The 18,431-nt window shown below is 35.9% G+C and overlaps 1 protein-coding gene across 4 annotated transcripts in view; it reads right to left on the bottom strand.

Annotated features, from left to right (window-relative positions):
* The window catches only part of LOC140148023 (glutamate receptor ionotropic, NMDA 1-like), a 239,146-nt gene that overhangs the window by 23,924 nt on the left and 196,791 nt on the right, over positions 1 to 18,431 (bottom strand). For all 4 annotated transcript variants that reach the window (XM_072169856.1, XM_072169855.1, XM_072169858.1 and 1 more), the window contains exons 4-7: positions 14,632 to 14,931; positions 9,029 to 9,266; positions 8,319 to 8,418; positions 188 to 306 (exon numbers count right to left, since the gene is read on the bottom strand). In XM_072169856.1, coding sequence (XP_072025957.1) covers positions 188 to 306; positions 8,319 to 8,418; positions 9,029 to 9,266; positions 14,632 to 14,931 — 757 coding nt within the window. The remainder of the gene's footprint in view (positions 1 to 187; positions 307 to 8,318; positions 8,419 to 9,028; positions 9,267 to 14,631; positions 14,932 to 18,431) is intronic.

Here is an 18,431-nt window from a genome sequence, read left to right on the forward strand (position 1 = left end):
TTCGCTGATTTTGAACTACATTGCTTGTTTTTAATTTCGTGATTTTCAGTTTTCTTACATAGACCTACACATTAAAAGAACATATTTGTGTGTTTTTAATTTCACAGTAGCTGTGTTGCATGCGATGAGCGCAAAAATTAATGTACCGCAAAAATGTCCACTTTTACAGTATAGTTTTATCACTTACCCTTTCATATGCACCATAATTCTCATCAGTAACTAAATGCACCTCAAAAGTGAAATTTAATTTTGTTGATAGTTTAACCAAAAGATCCATACAGAACCCACTGCAGCATTTAGCATTGCCTACAAATTAAAATAGTATCAAAAGTTACAAATGAAAAAAGCAATTACATTTTTACATTTTACAGCAATTGTGAATATTGACATATTAGCCAAGACAGCAACATTTAAATCATTAATTAGCTACTCAATGTTGACAGTAGATAAGGCACCAGAAACAAATTTGTTCGATATCTGGATCGACTGTCGATGCTTGTTATTAATTAACTAACAACTAATTAATTAGAATTAATGCTAAATTTATATTGGTCAATATCAATACTATTAAGATTCATATGGTTTCACAATTAACAATACTCAATTAATTGATTTCATAAAAAAATAAGGATCGCCCAAGCATTGATGGTCAATTGAAAGATCAAACTAATTTGTTTCTATTACATAAGGCATTTATCAGACTGCCAAATAGTAACAGTATTAGAAGCTAATTGTCTCGAGACAGCAGGAAAGCACAACAACGCAAAGAATAGACTCCGCATTGCCCCACGATCATGAGGACCATTTAATACACATAAGCTTATTTATAATAATTTCACAATCTCATAGAAATTAAGACTATATTGAGATAATAACAGATTTCATATCAATTAAACAAATTATATACATTGAGATGATTAATTGCAGCAAGCATTTGGAATTATTTATCATCTTCATATAAATCAATAAATACACAAATTATTGGAAAAATGTGTACAAGCCAACCATACAGGCTGGACAAACAAAAGTTGACTTCTGAATCACATTTAACCAAATTTCATCTTAAGCAAATCTTAAGCATATCTTAAACAGATACATCTTTGGATCAAACAGAGGATTGGATTGGAAAACAGCATTTTTAACGCAATTAAATAATTAGAAATCTCCAAAAGAATAAACAATGCCAACACTAGCAAGCGAACATTTTGTATTCAGCAAGATCGGCATCAATGCTTAAACCATTTACTGATATATAATCCACTGGTATTGACAACCAAGTAAATAAAGATACTCCAAATAAGCAACAAAGCATTTATAACCCTGGTATAAAAACGCAGCAGAAAGGGAGGAAAGCATGAAGGCAACCAATAGCCCACCATAAAGCGCGGTAGAAAGTGGAGACAATCTACCGACGAGATTCTTCAGGTTTTGAAGAAACTCCGTAACACATTCAAACACCATAAAACGCAGTAGAAAGTGGAGACAATCTACAGACGAGATTCTTCAGGTTTTGAAGAAAATCCTTAACACATCCAAGCACCATAAAACGCAGTAGAAAGTGGAGACAATCTACCGACGAGATTCTTCAGGTTTTGAAGAAACTCCATAACACATTCAAACACCATAAAAGCGCAGTAGAAAGTGGAGACAATCTACAGACGAGATTCTTCAGGTTTGGAAGAAAATCCGTAACACATGCAAACACCATAAAACGCAGTAGAAAGTGGAGACAATCTACAGACGAGATTCTTCAGGTTTTGAAGAAAATCCTTAACACATCCAGGCACCATTAAGCGCGGTAGAAAGTGGAGACAATCTACAGACGAGATTCTTCAGGTTTTGAAGAAAATCCTTAACACATCCAGGCACCATTAAACGCAGTAGAAAGTGGAGACAATCTACAGACGAGATTCTTCAGGTTTTGAAGAAAATCCTTAACACATCCAAGCACCATAAAACGCAGTAGAAAGTGGAGACAATCTACAGACGAGATTCTTCAGGTTTTGAAGAAAATCCTTAACACATCCAGGCACCATTAAGCGCAGTAGAAAGTGGAGACAATCTACCGACGAGATTCTTCAGGTTTCGAAGAAACTCCGTAACACATCCAGGCACCATTAAACGCAGTAGAAAGTGGAGACAATCTACAGACGAGATTCTTCAGGTTTTGAAGAAAATCCTTAACACATCCAAGCACCATTAAACGCAGTAGAAAGTGGAGACAATCTACCGACGAGATTCTTCAGGTTTTGAAGAAACTCCGTAACACATTCAAACACCGTAAAACGCAGTAGAAAGTGGAGACAATCTACGGACGAGATTCTTCAGGTTTCGAAGAAACTCCGTAACACATTCAAACACCATAAAACGCAGTAGAAAGTGGAGACAATCTACAGACGAGATTCTTCAGGTTTTGAAGAAAATCCTTAACACATCCAAGCACCATAAAAGCGCAGTAGAAAGTGGAGACAATCTACCGGCGAGATTCTTCAGGTTTTGAAGAAAATCCATAACACATCCAAGCACCATAAAAGCGCGGTAGAAAGTGGAGACAATCTACCGACGAGATTCTTCAGGTTTTGAAGAAACTCCATAACACATTCAAACACCATAAAACGCAGTAGAAAGTGGAGACAATCTACAGACGAGATTCTTCAGGTTTCGAAGAAACTCCGTAACACATTCAAACACCATAAAACACAGTAGAAAGTGGAGACAATCTACAGACGAGATTCTTCAGGTTTTGAAGAAACTCCATACAAAGCATTCATTCCCCTTCTATAAAACGCAGTAGAAAGTGGAGACAATCTACTAATGATATTCTTCAAGATTTCAAGAAATTCCATACAAAGCCTCTATTTTTAAGCATAAAGCAGCATATTTGGACATACCATTTTATTGGAGTATCTTTAACCATATTTAGTTACTGAATCACCCTTCCAGCTTTGGGGAGGTGGGTGGGATTTTTGGTCCATCAAGATCGAAGGAACAATTGCAAGTGCATCACTAGGAGAACTATGGACATAACAAAGGAATTAAAAAATAAGACGGAGACCTGAATGGCTGCACACCACTAAAGTGACAGCTGACTGGACAGAAAAACTGAGCTTGTTGCTATAACAACATAACAACAACCCCTAAATTAAAACTGACTTGACCAGGAGACCAAACACTTTAAGTGTACTTGAGAATGCTCAAGTGGGAATAAGAGGATAAGCCTCTACACCTAGATGCACATGACAGCCTAATGTCCCCTGCTGCTGAGACAATCTAGTTTTTAAAAGATTTGCAACTTTAAAAAACGGAATAGATAAGGCATTGATAAACTACCCGATATAAACAGTAGATGACACATTGATGAACCGCCTGATATCAGCAGTAGATAAGGCATTGATAAACTACCTGATATCAACAGTAGATGACACATTGATGGACTACCAGATATCAGCAGTAGATAAGGCATTGATAAACTACCTGATATCAACAGTAGATGACACATTGATGGACTACCAGATATCAGCAGTAGATAAGGCATTGATAAACTACCTGATATCAGCAGTAGATAAGGCATTGATAAACTACCTGATATCAACAGTAGATGACACATTGATGGACTACCAGTACCAGATATCAGCAGTAGATAAGGCATTGATAAACTACCTGATATCAACAGTAGATGACACATTGATGGACTACCAGATATCAGCAGTAGATAAGGCATTGATAAACTACCTGATATCAACAGTAGATGACACATTGATGGACTACCAGATATCAGCAGTAGATAAGGCATTGATAAACTACCTGATATCAACAGTAGATGACACATTGATGGACTACCAGATATCAGCAGTAGATAAGGCATTGATAAACTACCTGATATCAACAGTAGATGACACATTGATGGACTACCAGATATTAGCAGTAGATAAGGCATTGATAAACTACCTGATATCAGCAGTAGATAAGGCATTGATAAACTACCTGATATCAACAGTAGATATTGATGGACTACCAGATATCAGCAGTAGATAAGGCATTGATAAACTACCTGATATCAACAGTAGATGACACATTGATGGACTACCAGATATCAGCAGTAGATAAGGCATTGATAAACTACCTGATATCAACAGTAGATGACACATTGATGGACTACCAGATATCAGCAGTAGATAAGGCATTGATAAACTACCTGATATCAACAGTAGATGACACATTGATGGACTACCAGATATCAGCAGTAGATAAGGCATTGATAAACTACCTGATATCAACAGTAGATGACACATTGATGGACTACCAGATATCAGCAGTAGATAAGGCATTGATAAACTACCTGATATCAACAGTAGATGACACATTGATGGACTACCAGATATCAGTAGTAGATAAGGCATTGATCGATAAACTACCTGATATCAACAGTAGATGACACATTGATGGACTACCAGATATCAACAGTAGATAAGGCATTGATAAACTACCTGATATCAACAGTAGATGACACATTGATGGACTACCAGATATCAGCAGTAGATAAGGCATTGATAAACTACCTGATATCAACAGTAGATGACACATTGATGGAATACCAGATATCAGCATGTAGATAAGGCATTGATAAACTACCAGATATCAGCAGTAGATAAGGCATTGATAAGCTACCTGATATCAGCAGTAGATAACACATTGATGAACTGCCGGATATCAGCAGTAGATAAGGCATTGATAACTATTGAGGATACATTGATGAACTACCAGATATCAGCAGTGTCATAATTGGAGTTAATCCCTTAAAATAAAAGTGGATTGTTTTCTGGGTACTTCACATTAATGTCATGATCCCTTAAATCTAGTTGCAGGTATGTGCACTGAAGCTTGCAATCTAGGTGTTGCGTGCGTATGTATGTATGTAGTGGTCAGGCCTGGACACTAGGTCAGTTCATTTCTTTTGTGGTCAATTCATTAGGTATTGCAATATTCAGATTTTGTGTGTCATGAAAATTAGATCACAGGAAATCTGGGCATTCAATTTTAACATCTTGGTAAGGTAACATCTCTGCTGCCCATTTCACAAAAGTGAAATGCTGTTTTATTTCTCTTCATTGACATCTCTTGGCTTGAAAGGCTTTACCAGTTTGTGATGCTTCATACAAAAAGGATATACCAGGTCTTTATGGAAGCTAGAATCAGTAATAGAAGCTAATTTGCACCTTGTAGTTGAGTCAGGTTTGATGGAAGTGAAAATGGCCGCCGCGTTGGAAGCTGACACTTTGACTTTTCCAACTTTGTGTGTTGGTTTAAGACATTGTTCGTGTAAGTAAAATAATATTGTGTGTAAATTATAAAGTGGAATTAATGATGAATTAGTTGTTTAAAGAAAGCTTTGCTTGTGATAATTCAAATTATTGTTTTGGCTGGAAAATCAAATTCAGATTTTCATAGTGTGATCAATTTTGGGTATAGCATAAAAGTTCCAAATTGAACATAATAAAATTGGTGCTGAACGTATCAAATATTTTGTGTCGAGATTGACAATTTAAATCATCCTGCTCTAGAGACATGAACTTCAAGAATTTAAAGTATCTTATGGAATTAGCCATGTGTGAACGTTGTAAAGAAGTTCCATATCTTTCATTAATCAATTAAAGAATATAGTGGTAAATTCTAAAGTTTATTTGGAAATATGAAATAGTCTTCCAGATAGAATATTGTGTGAATTTAATCATATGAACTTGAAATGAACTTGAAAACAAATCCTAGTCACGGATTCATTAATTGTATTTATACAGCCGTACATGTGTGTGTATACTTGGAAGTGTGAACTGTTGGTTTTCGTCTACATTCTTCATTCCATGTAACCGTTTGTTGAACTAGGCACGTGGCTACGTGTTGTGGCATTGCGAATGGATTCAACGCATTGTAAAACTGCCAACGCTTGTTGTGATGGAACTCTAGTCCTCATGTAACGACAATTTAACATATAAAATAAATAAATAAATAAAGCAATTTATAAAGCACATTATGCCAGGCCTCAATACGCTGAACAGATATACTAAACCTACAAAAATAATACATTATTCAAAAACTACAAAAGATAAACTATCTGATATCAGCAGTATATTAGTCACTGATATACTACCGGATACTAACAATCTGATATCAGCAGTACATTAGTCATTGATAAACTACCTGATATCAGCAGTATATTAGTTATTGATAAACTACCTGATATCAGCAGTATTAGTCATTGATCATGTTGATAAACTACCTGATATTAGCAGTAGATGACACATTGATATACTACATGATATCAGCAGTAGATAAGGCATTGATAAACTACCTGATATCAGCAGTAGATAAGGCATTGATAAACTACCTGATATCAGCAGTACATTAGTCATTGATAAACTACCTGATATCAGCAGTAGATTGATCAGTCACTGATAAACTGCCCAATACCAGCAGTAGATAAGACATTGATAACCTATCTAATATCAGCGGATAAGTCATTGATAAACTACCTGATATCAGCAGTAGATAAGGCATTGATAAACTACCTGATATCAGCAGTAGATAAGGCATTGATAAACTACCTGATATCAGCAGTAGATAAGGCATTGATAAACTACCTGATATCAGCAGTAGATAAGGCATTGATAAACTACCTGATATCAGCAGTAGATAAGGCATTGATAAACTACCTGATATCAGCAGTAGATCAGTCATTGATAAACTACCTGATATCAGCAGTAGATAAGTCATTGATAAACTACCTGATATCAGCAGTACATTAATCATTTATAAACTACCTGATATTAGCAGTAGATCGGTCAGTCATTGATAAACTGCCCAATACCAGCAGTAGATAAGACATTGATAACCTATCTACATGTAATATCAGCAGATAAGTCATTGATAAACTACCTGATATCAGCAGTAGATCAGTCATTGATAAACTACCTGATATCAGCAGTAGATAAGTCATTGATAAACTACCTGATATCAGCAGTACATTAATCATTTATAAACTACCTGATATCAGCAGTAGATCGGTCAGTCATTGATAAACTGCCCAATACCAGCAGTAGATAAGACATTGATAACCTATCTAATATCAGCAGATAAGTCATTGATAAACTACCTGATATCAGCAGTAGATCAGTCATTGATAAACTACCTGATATCAGCAGTAGATAAGTCATTGATAAACTACCTGATATCAGCAGTACATTAATCATTTATAAACTACCTGATATCAGCAGTAGATCGGTCAGTCATTGATAAACTGCCCAATACCAGCAGTAGATAAGACATTGATAACCTATCTAATATCAGCAGATAAGTCATTGATAAACTACCTGATATCAGCAGTAGATAAGTCATTGATAAACTACCTGATATCAGCAGTACATTAATCATTTATAAACTACCTGATATCAGCAGTAGATCGGTCAGTCATTGATAAACTGCCCAATACCAGCAGTAGATAAGACATTGATAACCTATCTAATATCAGCAGATAAGTCATTGATAAACTACCTGATATCAGCAGTAGATCAGTCATTGATAAACTACCTGATATCAGCAGTAGATAAGTCATTGATAAACTACCTGATATCAGCAGTACATTAATCATTTATAAACTACCTGATATCAGCAGTAGATCGGTCAGTCATTGATAAACTGCCCAATACCAGCAGTAGATAAGACATTGATAACCTATCTAATATCAGCAGATAAGTCATTGATAAACTACCTGATATCAGCAGTAGATAAGTCATTGATAAACAATCTGGTATCAGCAGTAGATAATGCATTGATAAACTACCTCATATCAGCTGTAGAGCAGTCATTGATTAACTACCTGATATCAGCAGCAGATAAGTCCTTGATAAACAATCTGGTATCAGCATTTGATAATGCATTGATAAACTACCTCATATCAGCTGTAGAGCAGTCATTGATTAACTACCTGATATCATCAGCAGATAATTCATTGATAAACAATCTGATAGTAGCAGTAGATAAGGTATTGATAAACTACCTAATATCATCAGTAGATAAGGCATTGATAAACTACCTGATATCAGTAGAAGATAAGGCATTGATAAACTACCTGATATCAGTAGTAGATAAGGCATTGATAAACAATCTGATAGCAGCAGTAGATAAGGTATTGATAAACTACCTGATATCAGCAGTAGATAAGGCATTGATAAACTACCTGATATCACCAGTAGATAAACTACAAGATACCAATAGCAGATAAGGCATTGATGGGTGTATTTTCATGTGTAACCATGGTAACATACCCTCATGATCAGTACATTCTAGTGCATCGTCCTCCAGACAGCTTCCATCATCTAATGTTGGGTCTACATAGGTAAATGGATGACTTTTGATGCTAACAACCTAAACAAAAGGTTAAAAAAATAGTAAATTGAGGATTAATAGTCTATATACTGCATTACCTTTTATATGCCACCTGAAAGACACCTACTTGTATACAATTGAATAATTTTTATGCTTGCAACCCAGAAAAGGTATACACACATGTAATTAAAGCCATATCAAATCAAGTATATGACCATCCAACTGGCTGTAATGTCGACATTAGCACCAATCCGGCTTGAAATGTGGGGGGCAATTGGCGGAATTGTCAAAAAGTGGCTGAAAAGAACAAATGGGTCACTGCCGAAAGGGACACCCCCATCACACAACCCCCCCCCCCCGATTGACGCCCATGAATGTAGGTAGAGCTTGTGTTAAGGTATGGTTCATTTAACTTTTCAAAAATCGAAAACAAAGGATTTCTCAACACCTTTACTGATTTTTTACCACCTTAAAAACAAGCAACCGGGACATGTAATATATCATTGTCAAGCCTATTTTATCAGAAACACATTCCTCATATTCAAAATGAATTCAATGTCTGATGTGCTCTCTGGTCCCACAAAAAAAATGAAAACATCACTATCCAAGCCCTTGACCATTTATATCAACAATAACAAATCACACCTACCCTAAAATGATTTGAAATTTCAAACCCTACAGGCGGTGTTCTTGCACCCCCTGGCCATACAATGCTGTTTGGTTTATGAATGTCCACTGGGTCAGACCCTGCCATCCAGCTACCAATTTGCACCAGATTACCATTTTGTAAATTTTCGATTTTATAGTCGGCTGCTATCATGTCCCCGCTGCTGTCGAATTCTATCCGACCAATAGAGCCATGTGGAATTATAGCCTCTACCATATTTCTGTTAGAAAAATAACAATATAAAATACTCATATTATTAATTCCTCATGAATTTTGTATTATTTCTCACTAAAACAAGTATTATTCTGCGTACTTCTTCTCTCTGGTGGGTATTTCCGTACCTGCCAAGCAGTTTTCTTATTTAAAAGCAAGTCAACATTTAGGCGGATATGAAAGCTATGTAGAGAGGGCCTTTCTGCCAAGATGGGTATGTGGTTTATCTTCACAGTTTCTGACTCAAATTAAAGCAAGAATGGATAAAAAGATAACATTTTTGGAACAACAGTATTGGATTAATAACAAAATGGCAGTTATTTATGGTTAATACAGGAATGGGGGGGGGGTAGAAAGAAAGTGCGGTTTTGAACCAGGAACTCCTCAGGTGCCAGAAAGAAAGAAAAAAGAAGAGAAAACATTTTTTATCAAGTGTGGTTTTGAACCAGGGACCTTTGTAGTTAGGCATATAAACAGGGTTTGAGCTTTAACCCACATGATGCAATTGCATCATGATGCAAAGATTCATATGAGCATGGAAAGCTTGGTTGGCTGACCCCCATGGCAAGGTATACCAGTGCGTGTGTCTGGCACTCGAGGTGTAAAATCTATAAAATGGAGACCTATTTTAACTCAATTTTAATCCTTGGAAGATATGGGTAACTTTAGCAAAGTTACCCTTAGAAATGGGTTAAGGTATTGCAGCTCATGCCACACATGAAAGTGAGAAAAATAATGAAAGTATTACCCGGCCGGCAGGGTAAATGCAGGCAGGTAATGCAGGAGTTTACTCAAAGAGGCCTTCATCAAAGGTGTATCAGTATGTTTTGAACTCCAATGAAAGTTTACATTATCTAATGGCTGTGAAAAAGTAAGTTCTTTGCAGTCCCAAAGGATTTTCCATATGCTGATTATTTCTCTCATGCATAAGTCAGGGAGGCGACAGAAGGTCTAAAAGAGACATGAAGAGCCCTTGTCCAAAGTTAATTCAATATGGGATAAGTTAAGAATTTATCTAAATACTGGGCATGTCCTCATGCGGAAGCTAGCCTCTTGTGACTTGTTTTAAACAGGTATTTTAATCACTGCACTGTCAGAAAAAAATTTGCACTTGGCAGGCCTGTAGCCAGAATCGTTTTGTGAGTGGTGCAGATTTTCCTAATGCAGACCTTTTCAAGAGAAATCTTTACACTGGCTAAAAGCAGACATTTACCCCCTCAACAGTTGAAATTTGGAGCCTACATTTTAGACAAATTTCAGAGAAAGCTCATAATTTGGGGTATATTTATCTAAACTTTTGACATTTGTGGCCCAATTTTGCTGTTTTTTTAGAGACAATGCAGATCTTATGCTGATTTATGGGTGGGGGGTACATTGCACCTGATGGCTAGGGACCTGGCACTTGAGGACATACATTACAACTTCAGTGGTATAAACCACTAGGATCCACAACATGCTCATCTATCAGGGGCACAGTTCTTTAACCCCAATACATTTGTACATCATTGAATGACCTCTGAAAATTTGGGTACTAAAACTCATTCTCTGCAACTTAGAGGTCAAATTTTGCACTATGATTGTTTAATTGAGGTTGAACTATGTCATTGGGATGAGGCCATTGTGGTCCATAGTGAAAGCTAAATTGCTCTAATGAGGATACTAACAGCCTATTGATGTTCTCCATGTTTTGATAGACAATGCTCAGTACAGGAAGTCAGGAAAATCATGGTTTTGTATACAGAGCTGTTTGCACAGGAACATGATGGTTCCTACATGAACATGGCAACTTGCAACATTTGATAGAAAATGCTTAGAACGGTGTGTGTGTGTGTGAGAGACACAGAAATTTAAAAAAAAACCTGGGGAATAATCACAAGTCATCTTTGAAACTGACAAAAAGAAGCAATCTGGCATCTCAAAGAAAGTAACGTTAAGGGCTGGGGTATGAACGTTAAGGGCTGGGGTATGAGCGTTTGGACAGTATTTATTGTGGGACATTAGAGCACATCAGACATATCAATTGCATTCTGAATACGAAGAATGTCATTCTGATATCAAATAATTTTGATTTTTGAAATTAGCAATTTAATACACATTTTATGGCAAATCATTAAAATTGATATTTTGATATTTAACAGTACTTGAAGTAAACTTTATAAATCTCATGATTTATACTGAAAGTGTATGTAGGTGGGGTGAAAAGCCGACGATCAATTGAAAATTTTAACCTTTCAGTATTGAAGATATGGATTTTTTTCCCAAAACACCAAAAAAATTAGGTCTTTTGGGAAAAAATCCATATCTTCAATATGAAAGGTCAAAATTTTCAATTGACCGTCGACTTTTCCTCCCAGCTACATACACTTTAAGAATATATCATTAGATTTATATAATTTACCGAGGACTGTTATATATCAAAAATTTGAAAAATATCAAATTTTTATAATTTGTCATAAAATTTGTATTATATTGTAATTTTCAAAAATGAAAATGATTTGATATCAGAAAGACATGCTTCGTATTCAGAATGCAATTCGATAGGTCTGAGGTGCTCTCATGTCCCAAAAAAAATACTGTCGAAACGCAATAAACGCTCATTTTAGATCCCTTAATTTATAACATCAATTATTATAAGGTAAAAAAAAATCAATCGTTTGGTTGCCCTTCCAAGACAAAAATTTGGAGGGTCGGTAGGTTGATCCTTTTCCTTTTGAAAAGGCTAATTTTGACAAATGCTTGATCATTTTACGGTAAAATAATTGTGCAATTTGGACTGAATTTAAATTGAAATACTTCTTGTGTTTAATCAAATCGTGCATTTAATAAATAAAATGAGTGAATAACAAATAAAAAATGTCCTTGATACTGTCCAAATTTAGGGTTTCTTCTAGAAAGTGATTGAAAAAAAAACCAGACCCAAGATTGCAATTTTTTGGATCGGTCTCTGAAAGGCAACCAAACATATTTTTTTGGCCTAATCAAATAAGGGCTCATATTGAAATACCCTACCACGTTTTCACACAGAAAGAAGGCAGGATTCCCCTCGCTAAGCGCGCGCCTCAGGGAAGCTCGGTCATAAAACGGATGGATTATATGCATCAGTGATACACCCTGCCCAGGATTTTAGCAAAAGGCTGGCACAGGAAAGCTGCAGGATGGGGCACACCTTCCTGTGTAAGGGAATTTCTATATGAGCCCTAATTGAACTTGTACACATTTATAAAGTTTACTTCAAGGACTGTCAAATGTCAAAAATGTCAGTTCTTAATAATTTGCTATATTATTTGCCATAGCCATGGCAAAAAAATCCTTGCACCTAAATGGATTCAGCCAAATCGGTTGTGTTTGTAGGTCAACAGAGAGCTACAGGGCAAGGTTCAACATAAAATCATAATTCATGGATTATGACTTTATGTCCTCCTATAGAAATGCATGTTAAATGGCCAAAATAAGCAGTAGGGTTTCTTTCACTTTATCTTGTTATATCGACTCAAAATGGACAGAAACCCTTCCCAGCTTAGTATTATTTCAGCATTTTGAGTATAGAATAACAAATTGAAAATTTTAAGGAAATCGTACATTATGGCTTTAACGGACAAGACAAGCCAATCTACTTTTGCTGTGTGTGTCAATCAGACCTCTCGAGACAACTTCAACGGCTATCAATGTACATACAATCCCAGCATCATTTATGTCGGACACAAGAGATGAATGCGCTTTCGGCTCAAATTGCACAGACACTTTAAAGAGAAAGACTTGCTTTTGCTGGGCCAAAATAAGACAATGTTTGGTAATATGTGTCTGTGGAGAGGGGGCAATGGGGAAGGAATAGTGAAAATGGCACAATTTTGACCAAAATTGAACAATTATGGCAAAAAAAAGAGGATTTTCTGTAATTTTTTGTCATGACTGGGGTAAAGAAATTTTTTTCTATGCACTTCATGTATTTTAGAAGAAAATTGATAACAAATGTTTAAATACCGTAAAACCCCGTCTACACGCATATAGAGTGCTTCTGATGAAAGCTAATTTATTCCAGGCGCCATTATGGAGTTTGAACAAATAAATTACAGATTCAAGCATATAAAAACAAGTATTATTGTAAGACCAATCTATTGTATTGGTATATATACGCCAAATTAGTATTAGTTTTAAGCTTTCATAAAAAACCCATATATGCTTGTAGACGGGGTTTTACGGTATGGCGACAAAAAACAACAACCTTGTTGTACAAGCAGACAGGCCTTTCACATTGGTAATTTTTGTTTATCTGTTTTTCCCCTTCAAATTACCCTACAAAAATCAAACAAATTGCAATTTTTCTGTAATTTTTACTCATATTTGTCAAAATCAATCCACTTGTGCACCAAAATTGGATGATTTTAACCTACATATGCCAAAAAGAAACACACATATCCTCAAAATGCAAAATCAGGGTCAATCACGCATGTAGAACAGATTTTTTTTGTCACCTAAACATCAACTTCTATACATTGCATGTGCTATTCCATTTAAAATTCACACTACCCCTGTGGAAGATTCTGGAAATATCTTTCACAGGGGGAGTATGGATTTCAAATGGAATTAACAAATTAGACAACTCAATTTGAATTTGATACCGTAAAATGGGGTAACTTTGGGCACTTTTCAGAGTTTTTAAACCACTGCTTCCAAACAAAACCAATTATATTTCTAATTAACTCTTTTTTGTGACATTAGGGTTCCCTTCTACACCTTGAAGTTGAAAAAGATTTTTAATAATTTTGTAAGGGTGCCATAGAGGTTAACAATAGCCTGACCAAAGTTACCCCACATTTGGGGCAACTTTGGTCACAGTATTACATTCCATGAAGGAAAAAATATCAAAAAAATTGATCTTCACTGTATATGGGCAAGTTGTTGTTTTTTGTGACATTTGACCTCTTGCAAAATTAATCAAGCACACATCTTTGCTCACAAATATTGATTTTTATTTTTTCTGAAAAAAATGTAAAAAAATGCTCATTTTTGGTTAAAAATCACGCTTTTTTCGTAAATTTCAAGGAAATTGGACATGAGCGACTGTTATGTCTTCCAAACATATTTCTTAACAAATTGACACCAAATATGACTAAAAACAATATTGCTATACGAAAATATGACAATTTAAAAAAATATATTTACCAAAGTTACCCCGCTGACCGAAGTTACCCCATTTTACGGTACACCCTCTGAGAAAGACTCAACCTGAATCTTTCCCAGAGGGAGGATGAGTTTCAAATAGAGTTTGTTAAAGTGTTAATTCCATTTGAAATTCATACTGCCCCTGTGGAAGATATTTCCAAAATCTTCCACAGGGGTAGTGTGGATTTTAAATAGAATAGCCCATTTACTTGTAAAATATATGCCCGCTTTCCCATGGTACATCGGTTCGACAGTGCTGAGGGGGACCGCTATTAGTTGGTCCATCAGTCTGTAGATAGCTATGGTAACCCTTGGCAACCACTTTGAGAGCATCACTAATATGTGCCGATGTATTGGTGCCGCCATGGAGTTTGATAGCCAGAAGTCCCTCTGGTGCAAATTGAAGTGCATTCCCTGTGATACTCTGTTCGGTGACGATCCATGCGTAGCCGGCTCGAGTCATGTTGAGTCGGTGCGCATCGTTGTAAATGTTGGTTGCATCCTGTTCACTGTGTAAATTGAAAGAAAAAAACATAGACAATGATTTATTTACATCCTAGCTTATAAAGCTTTACAAGGTAACATGTTTCTTTTGTTTTGAAATACATGGAATGATAACACTGATATGTTGGGAGATATAATCGAAAAGTCACCCAATTTTTCTCTTACTATTGGTTTCTATGGGGTATGAAACTATCAGAAGTCATGGGAGCCAATGTTGAAAAGTCACACCATTTTTTCTTAACCATTGGTTTCTATGGGACAGAAAAGTGTCAAAAGTTGCAGAGAAAATCTTCCAAAGTTGCCCAATTGGGCTACTAAATTGTGGGTTTGGCAACCCTGATGTACTGATGGAGTTGTGTGTCCTTCTATCTACTTTTGATGTCCTTATTTCTATTGATCGGATTAGGGCATTATAGGACTTGAACTCCCTTCATTATAATAGCCCTAATCCGATCAATAGAAAGGACATCAAAGGTTGAGAAAAGGACATAGGACTCCATCAGGATGTGTGTGTTTGTATGTTTAAATGGTTGCTCCGAGCGGAGACACACTTGGGTCCTAATGAGACCAGGCTCAAACAAATGCTCAACTTAAGCCAGGCTAGACAGAATTACAGAGAGAAAAATATTTGAAAGATATAGAAAAAGAAGGTCACTCCCAACAACCAAGTAAAATATTTTACCCCCTCCCCTCCTTTATTAGACAAGAACTCAAAACCTACCTATTGAATTTTAAAACTTGAAATAGCAAAAAGAAACCCAACTATGTTCTGCAAATTTTAATATACCTTATTTGTCTGGATAGCTCAAAATTTGTAGCCATGGTGTATCACTGAATGAAAAAAGATGTAGATTCAAAAATTAGATTTAAATCCACACCACTCCACGCCATACATAAATTCTCCCAGTCACATTTCCCCAATATGAAATTTATTTTTAAAAAGTAAAAATTTTACTTCTTTTAAACTTTGTCAGAGGCGGGGTTCGAACTCACGGCTCACCGCTTTGGCTATCACGTATACTATATGTCCAGCGCCTTAGACCGCTCGACCACGAAGAACTTGATAGTGTCATCGTGAAAATTTAAACATATAATATTAATAAATCATAACTGCATTACTGCATCATATTTTGGAATTTTATCTGCTTAAAACATTAATGTGTATTATAATAAAGCTACCATTATTTATATTGTTGAATTCTCAAGCGCATAGAGACAATTAATACGAGGGTCCTATGAATAGGCCTACATACACAATACATAAAATCGATTTTGATATCGGCCACATGCTCTGCTGTGCATGTGCTTTCCCGTAGTGGCGGAAGTTGAATTACGAAGTGCATCCGAACTCCATTTTGAAGCAAATGATTTTGACAAGGCATTGGATTGTTCCAGTTTGCATCCTAAATCCACATTAGACCCCTAATTTTATTTACGAAATCAAAAGATTAGATTATCATAACAACAAAACGTTAATCTTTTGTCGGGTCTAATGTGAAAATTACATTAAAAAAATACAGTTTTTACAGAATTAATTTTCAATAAAAAAAAAAAAAAAAATGGCGTATATAAGATTGAAATAAATTCTCTACCTTCTATACTAGATCAATTGTGACGCAAGTTGTTATCAAAAATTGTTGTGATAGATGTACAGTTAATATTCATATATTCCATTACCTATCTGATGGTACAGTTTTTACACAGAAAATATTTATTTGAAAAACCTGCCACTCGGCTTTTTCCGGAAAGGTCACAGGGTCGCCGTGACCTGTGCAATAATTACAATTACAATTTTTCTTATTCTAACAGCAAGCGTTTCTAAAATGCAGTATGGCGAAATGTGGTGTAATTTAAATCATTCTCTACATGGCAGGTCAAGGGTGACCTGCGGTGACCATTAAAGATCAGGCACTCTAGCAACAAAAGCAATCAGTGACTTTAGGCACAACTTTTGAATTGGTTTCTTTCTCATACAGAGGGTCACCATGGCAATACATTTTGGGCTATTAAGACAAATGAGGTCATCTGAAAAATTTGCAGAACAAATTTGGAGTTTCTTTTGCTATTTCAGTTTGAATATTTGATGCAGAGATTTTGAGTTATAACGAAGGGGAGTAATTCCTGGGGGAATTAAGTACTTTATGTGACTCCCTTATGATCAAGTGGCCTATTCACACTCAGGGGCTTCATCATGAAGTGCTATAATCATTGAGGTATATTTAGTTATTGTTGATCATTTAGCATGTTTAGTTGACAGATTCCTGCACCTTGAAGCCTTTAAAATTCAAGGACTTTTCAAGGACTTTCAAGGTCCAAAAGTATAATTTTCAAGGACTTACCACAACACAAAAATCATGATGCAGCTCTCCATGCGGCACGTATTTAACAAAAGTGACAGCTCCTCTCCACTACAAATTTTGTCAAAATTTTACTTCAGGTAAAATTCCAATTTTCAAGGACTTTCAAGGACCTTGTGCAAATTTCTAGGACTTTCAAGGTCTTGAAAATGTGTTTTCAAATTCAAGGACTTTCAAGGACCGCAGGAACCCTGTGTTGAGTAGTATTGTAGAGAAAATCTCTGATCATCACTTTAACTTAATCTACACTTTGCATTCTAAAACAGTGCTGAGTAGCTACTCCAGTATTCTAATTTAACACACACACATACATCCCTTGCATAAACATGTAATTTTCCCATTGGGTTAGTGGCTGTATACTGATTAGGGCTAAACTAATCCATCAGCTACCCACTGGCACTAGCAGCCAATTACCTGAAACAAAATACACCTGCTGATGACCTTTACCATCTTATTCTGTTGTGCCAAATCCGAAGTGTTCACATGCAAGATGTGATAATATACAAAGGCTTCCTGGTGTATTTTTTGTCTTTATTTTGTTATTTTATGATATCAGCAGTGGACAAGTCATCGATAAACTACCTGATATCAGCAGTGGACAAGTCATTGATAAACTACCTGATATCAGTAGTAGATAAGGTATTGATAAACTACCTGATATCAGTAGTAGATAAGGTATTGATGAACTACCTGATATCAGTAGTAGATAAGGCATTGATAAACTACCTGATATCAGCAGTAGATAAGGCATTGATAAACTACCTGATATCAGTAGTAAAAAGGCATTGATAAAATACTTGATATCAGTAGTAGATAAGGCATTGATAAACTACCTGATATCAGCAGTAGATCAGCCATTGAGATACCTTTGTAATCACTACTTAGGGAGGGTAATAATCAGGATGAATTCAACAACAGAAACATGTAAAGTAAGAGCATATTTATTCTGAGCACCTCGGATTTAATATGGTGCTTTTATTCCCCTGCATTTTAAATCTACTACCATCAACCAGCTACCACTGGGGGGGGGGGGCGCCAAATTTTCAAATCATAATGCCGATGCCATTCCCACACCCCTGTGTCTAAGATATTCTCGGTGGGGGATAGGGGTGCAAATTATGTTTCTTGCCCCGGGCGCTACCAACCCT

The sequence above is a fragment of the Amphiura filiformis genome, chromosome 3 (genome assembly GCF_039555335.1).
Source record: "Amphiura filiformis chromosome 3, Afil_fr2py, whole genome shotgun sequence".
Taxonomy (NCBI): domain Eukaryota; kingdom Metazoa; phylum Echinodermata; class Ophiuroidea; order Amphilepidida; family Amphiuridae; genus Amphiura; species Amphiura filiformis.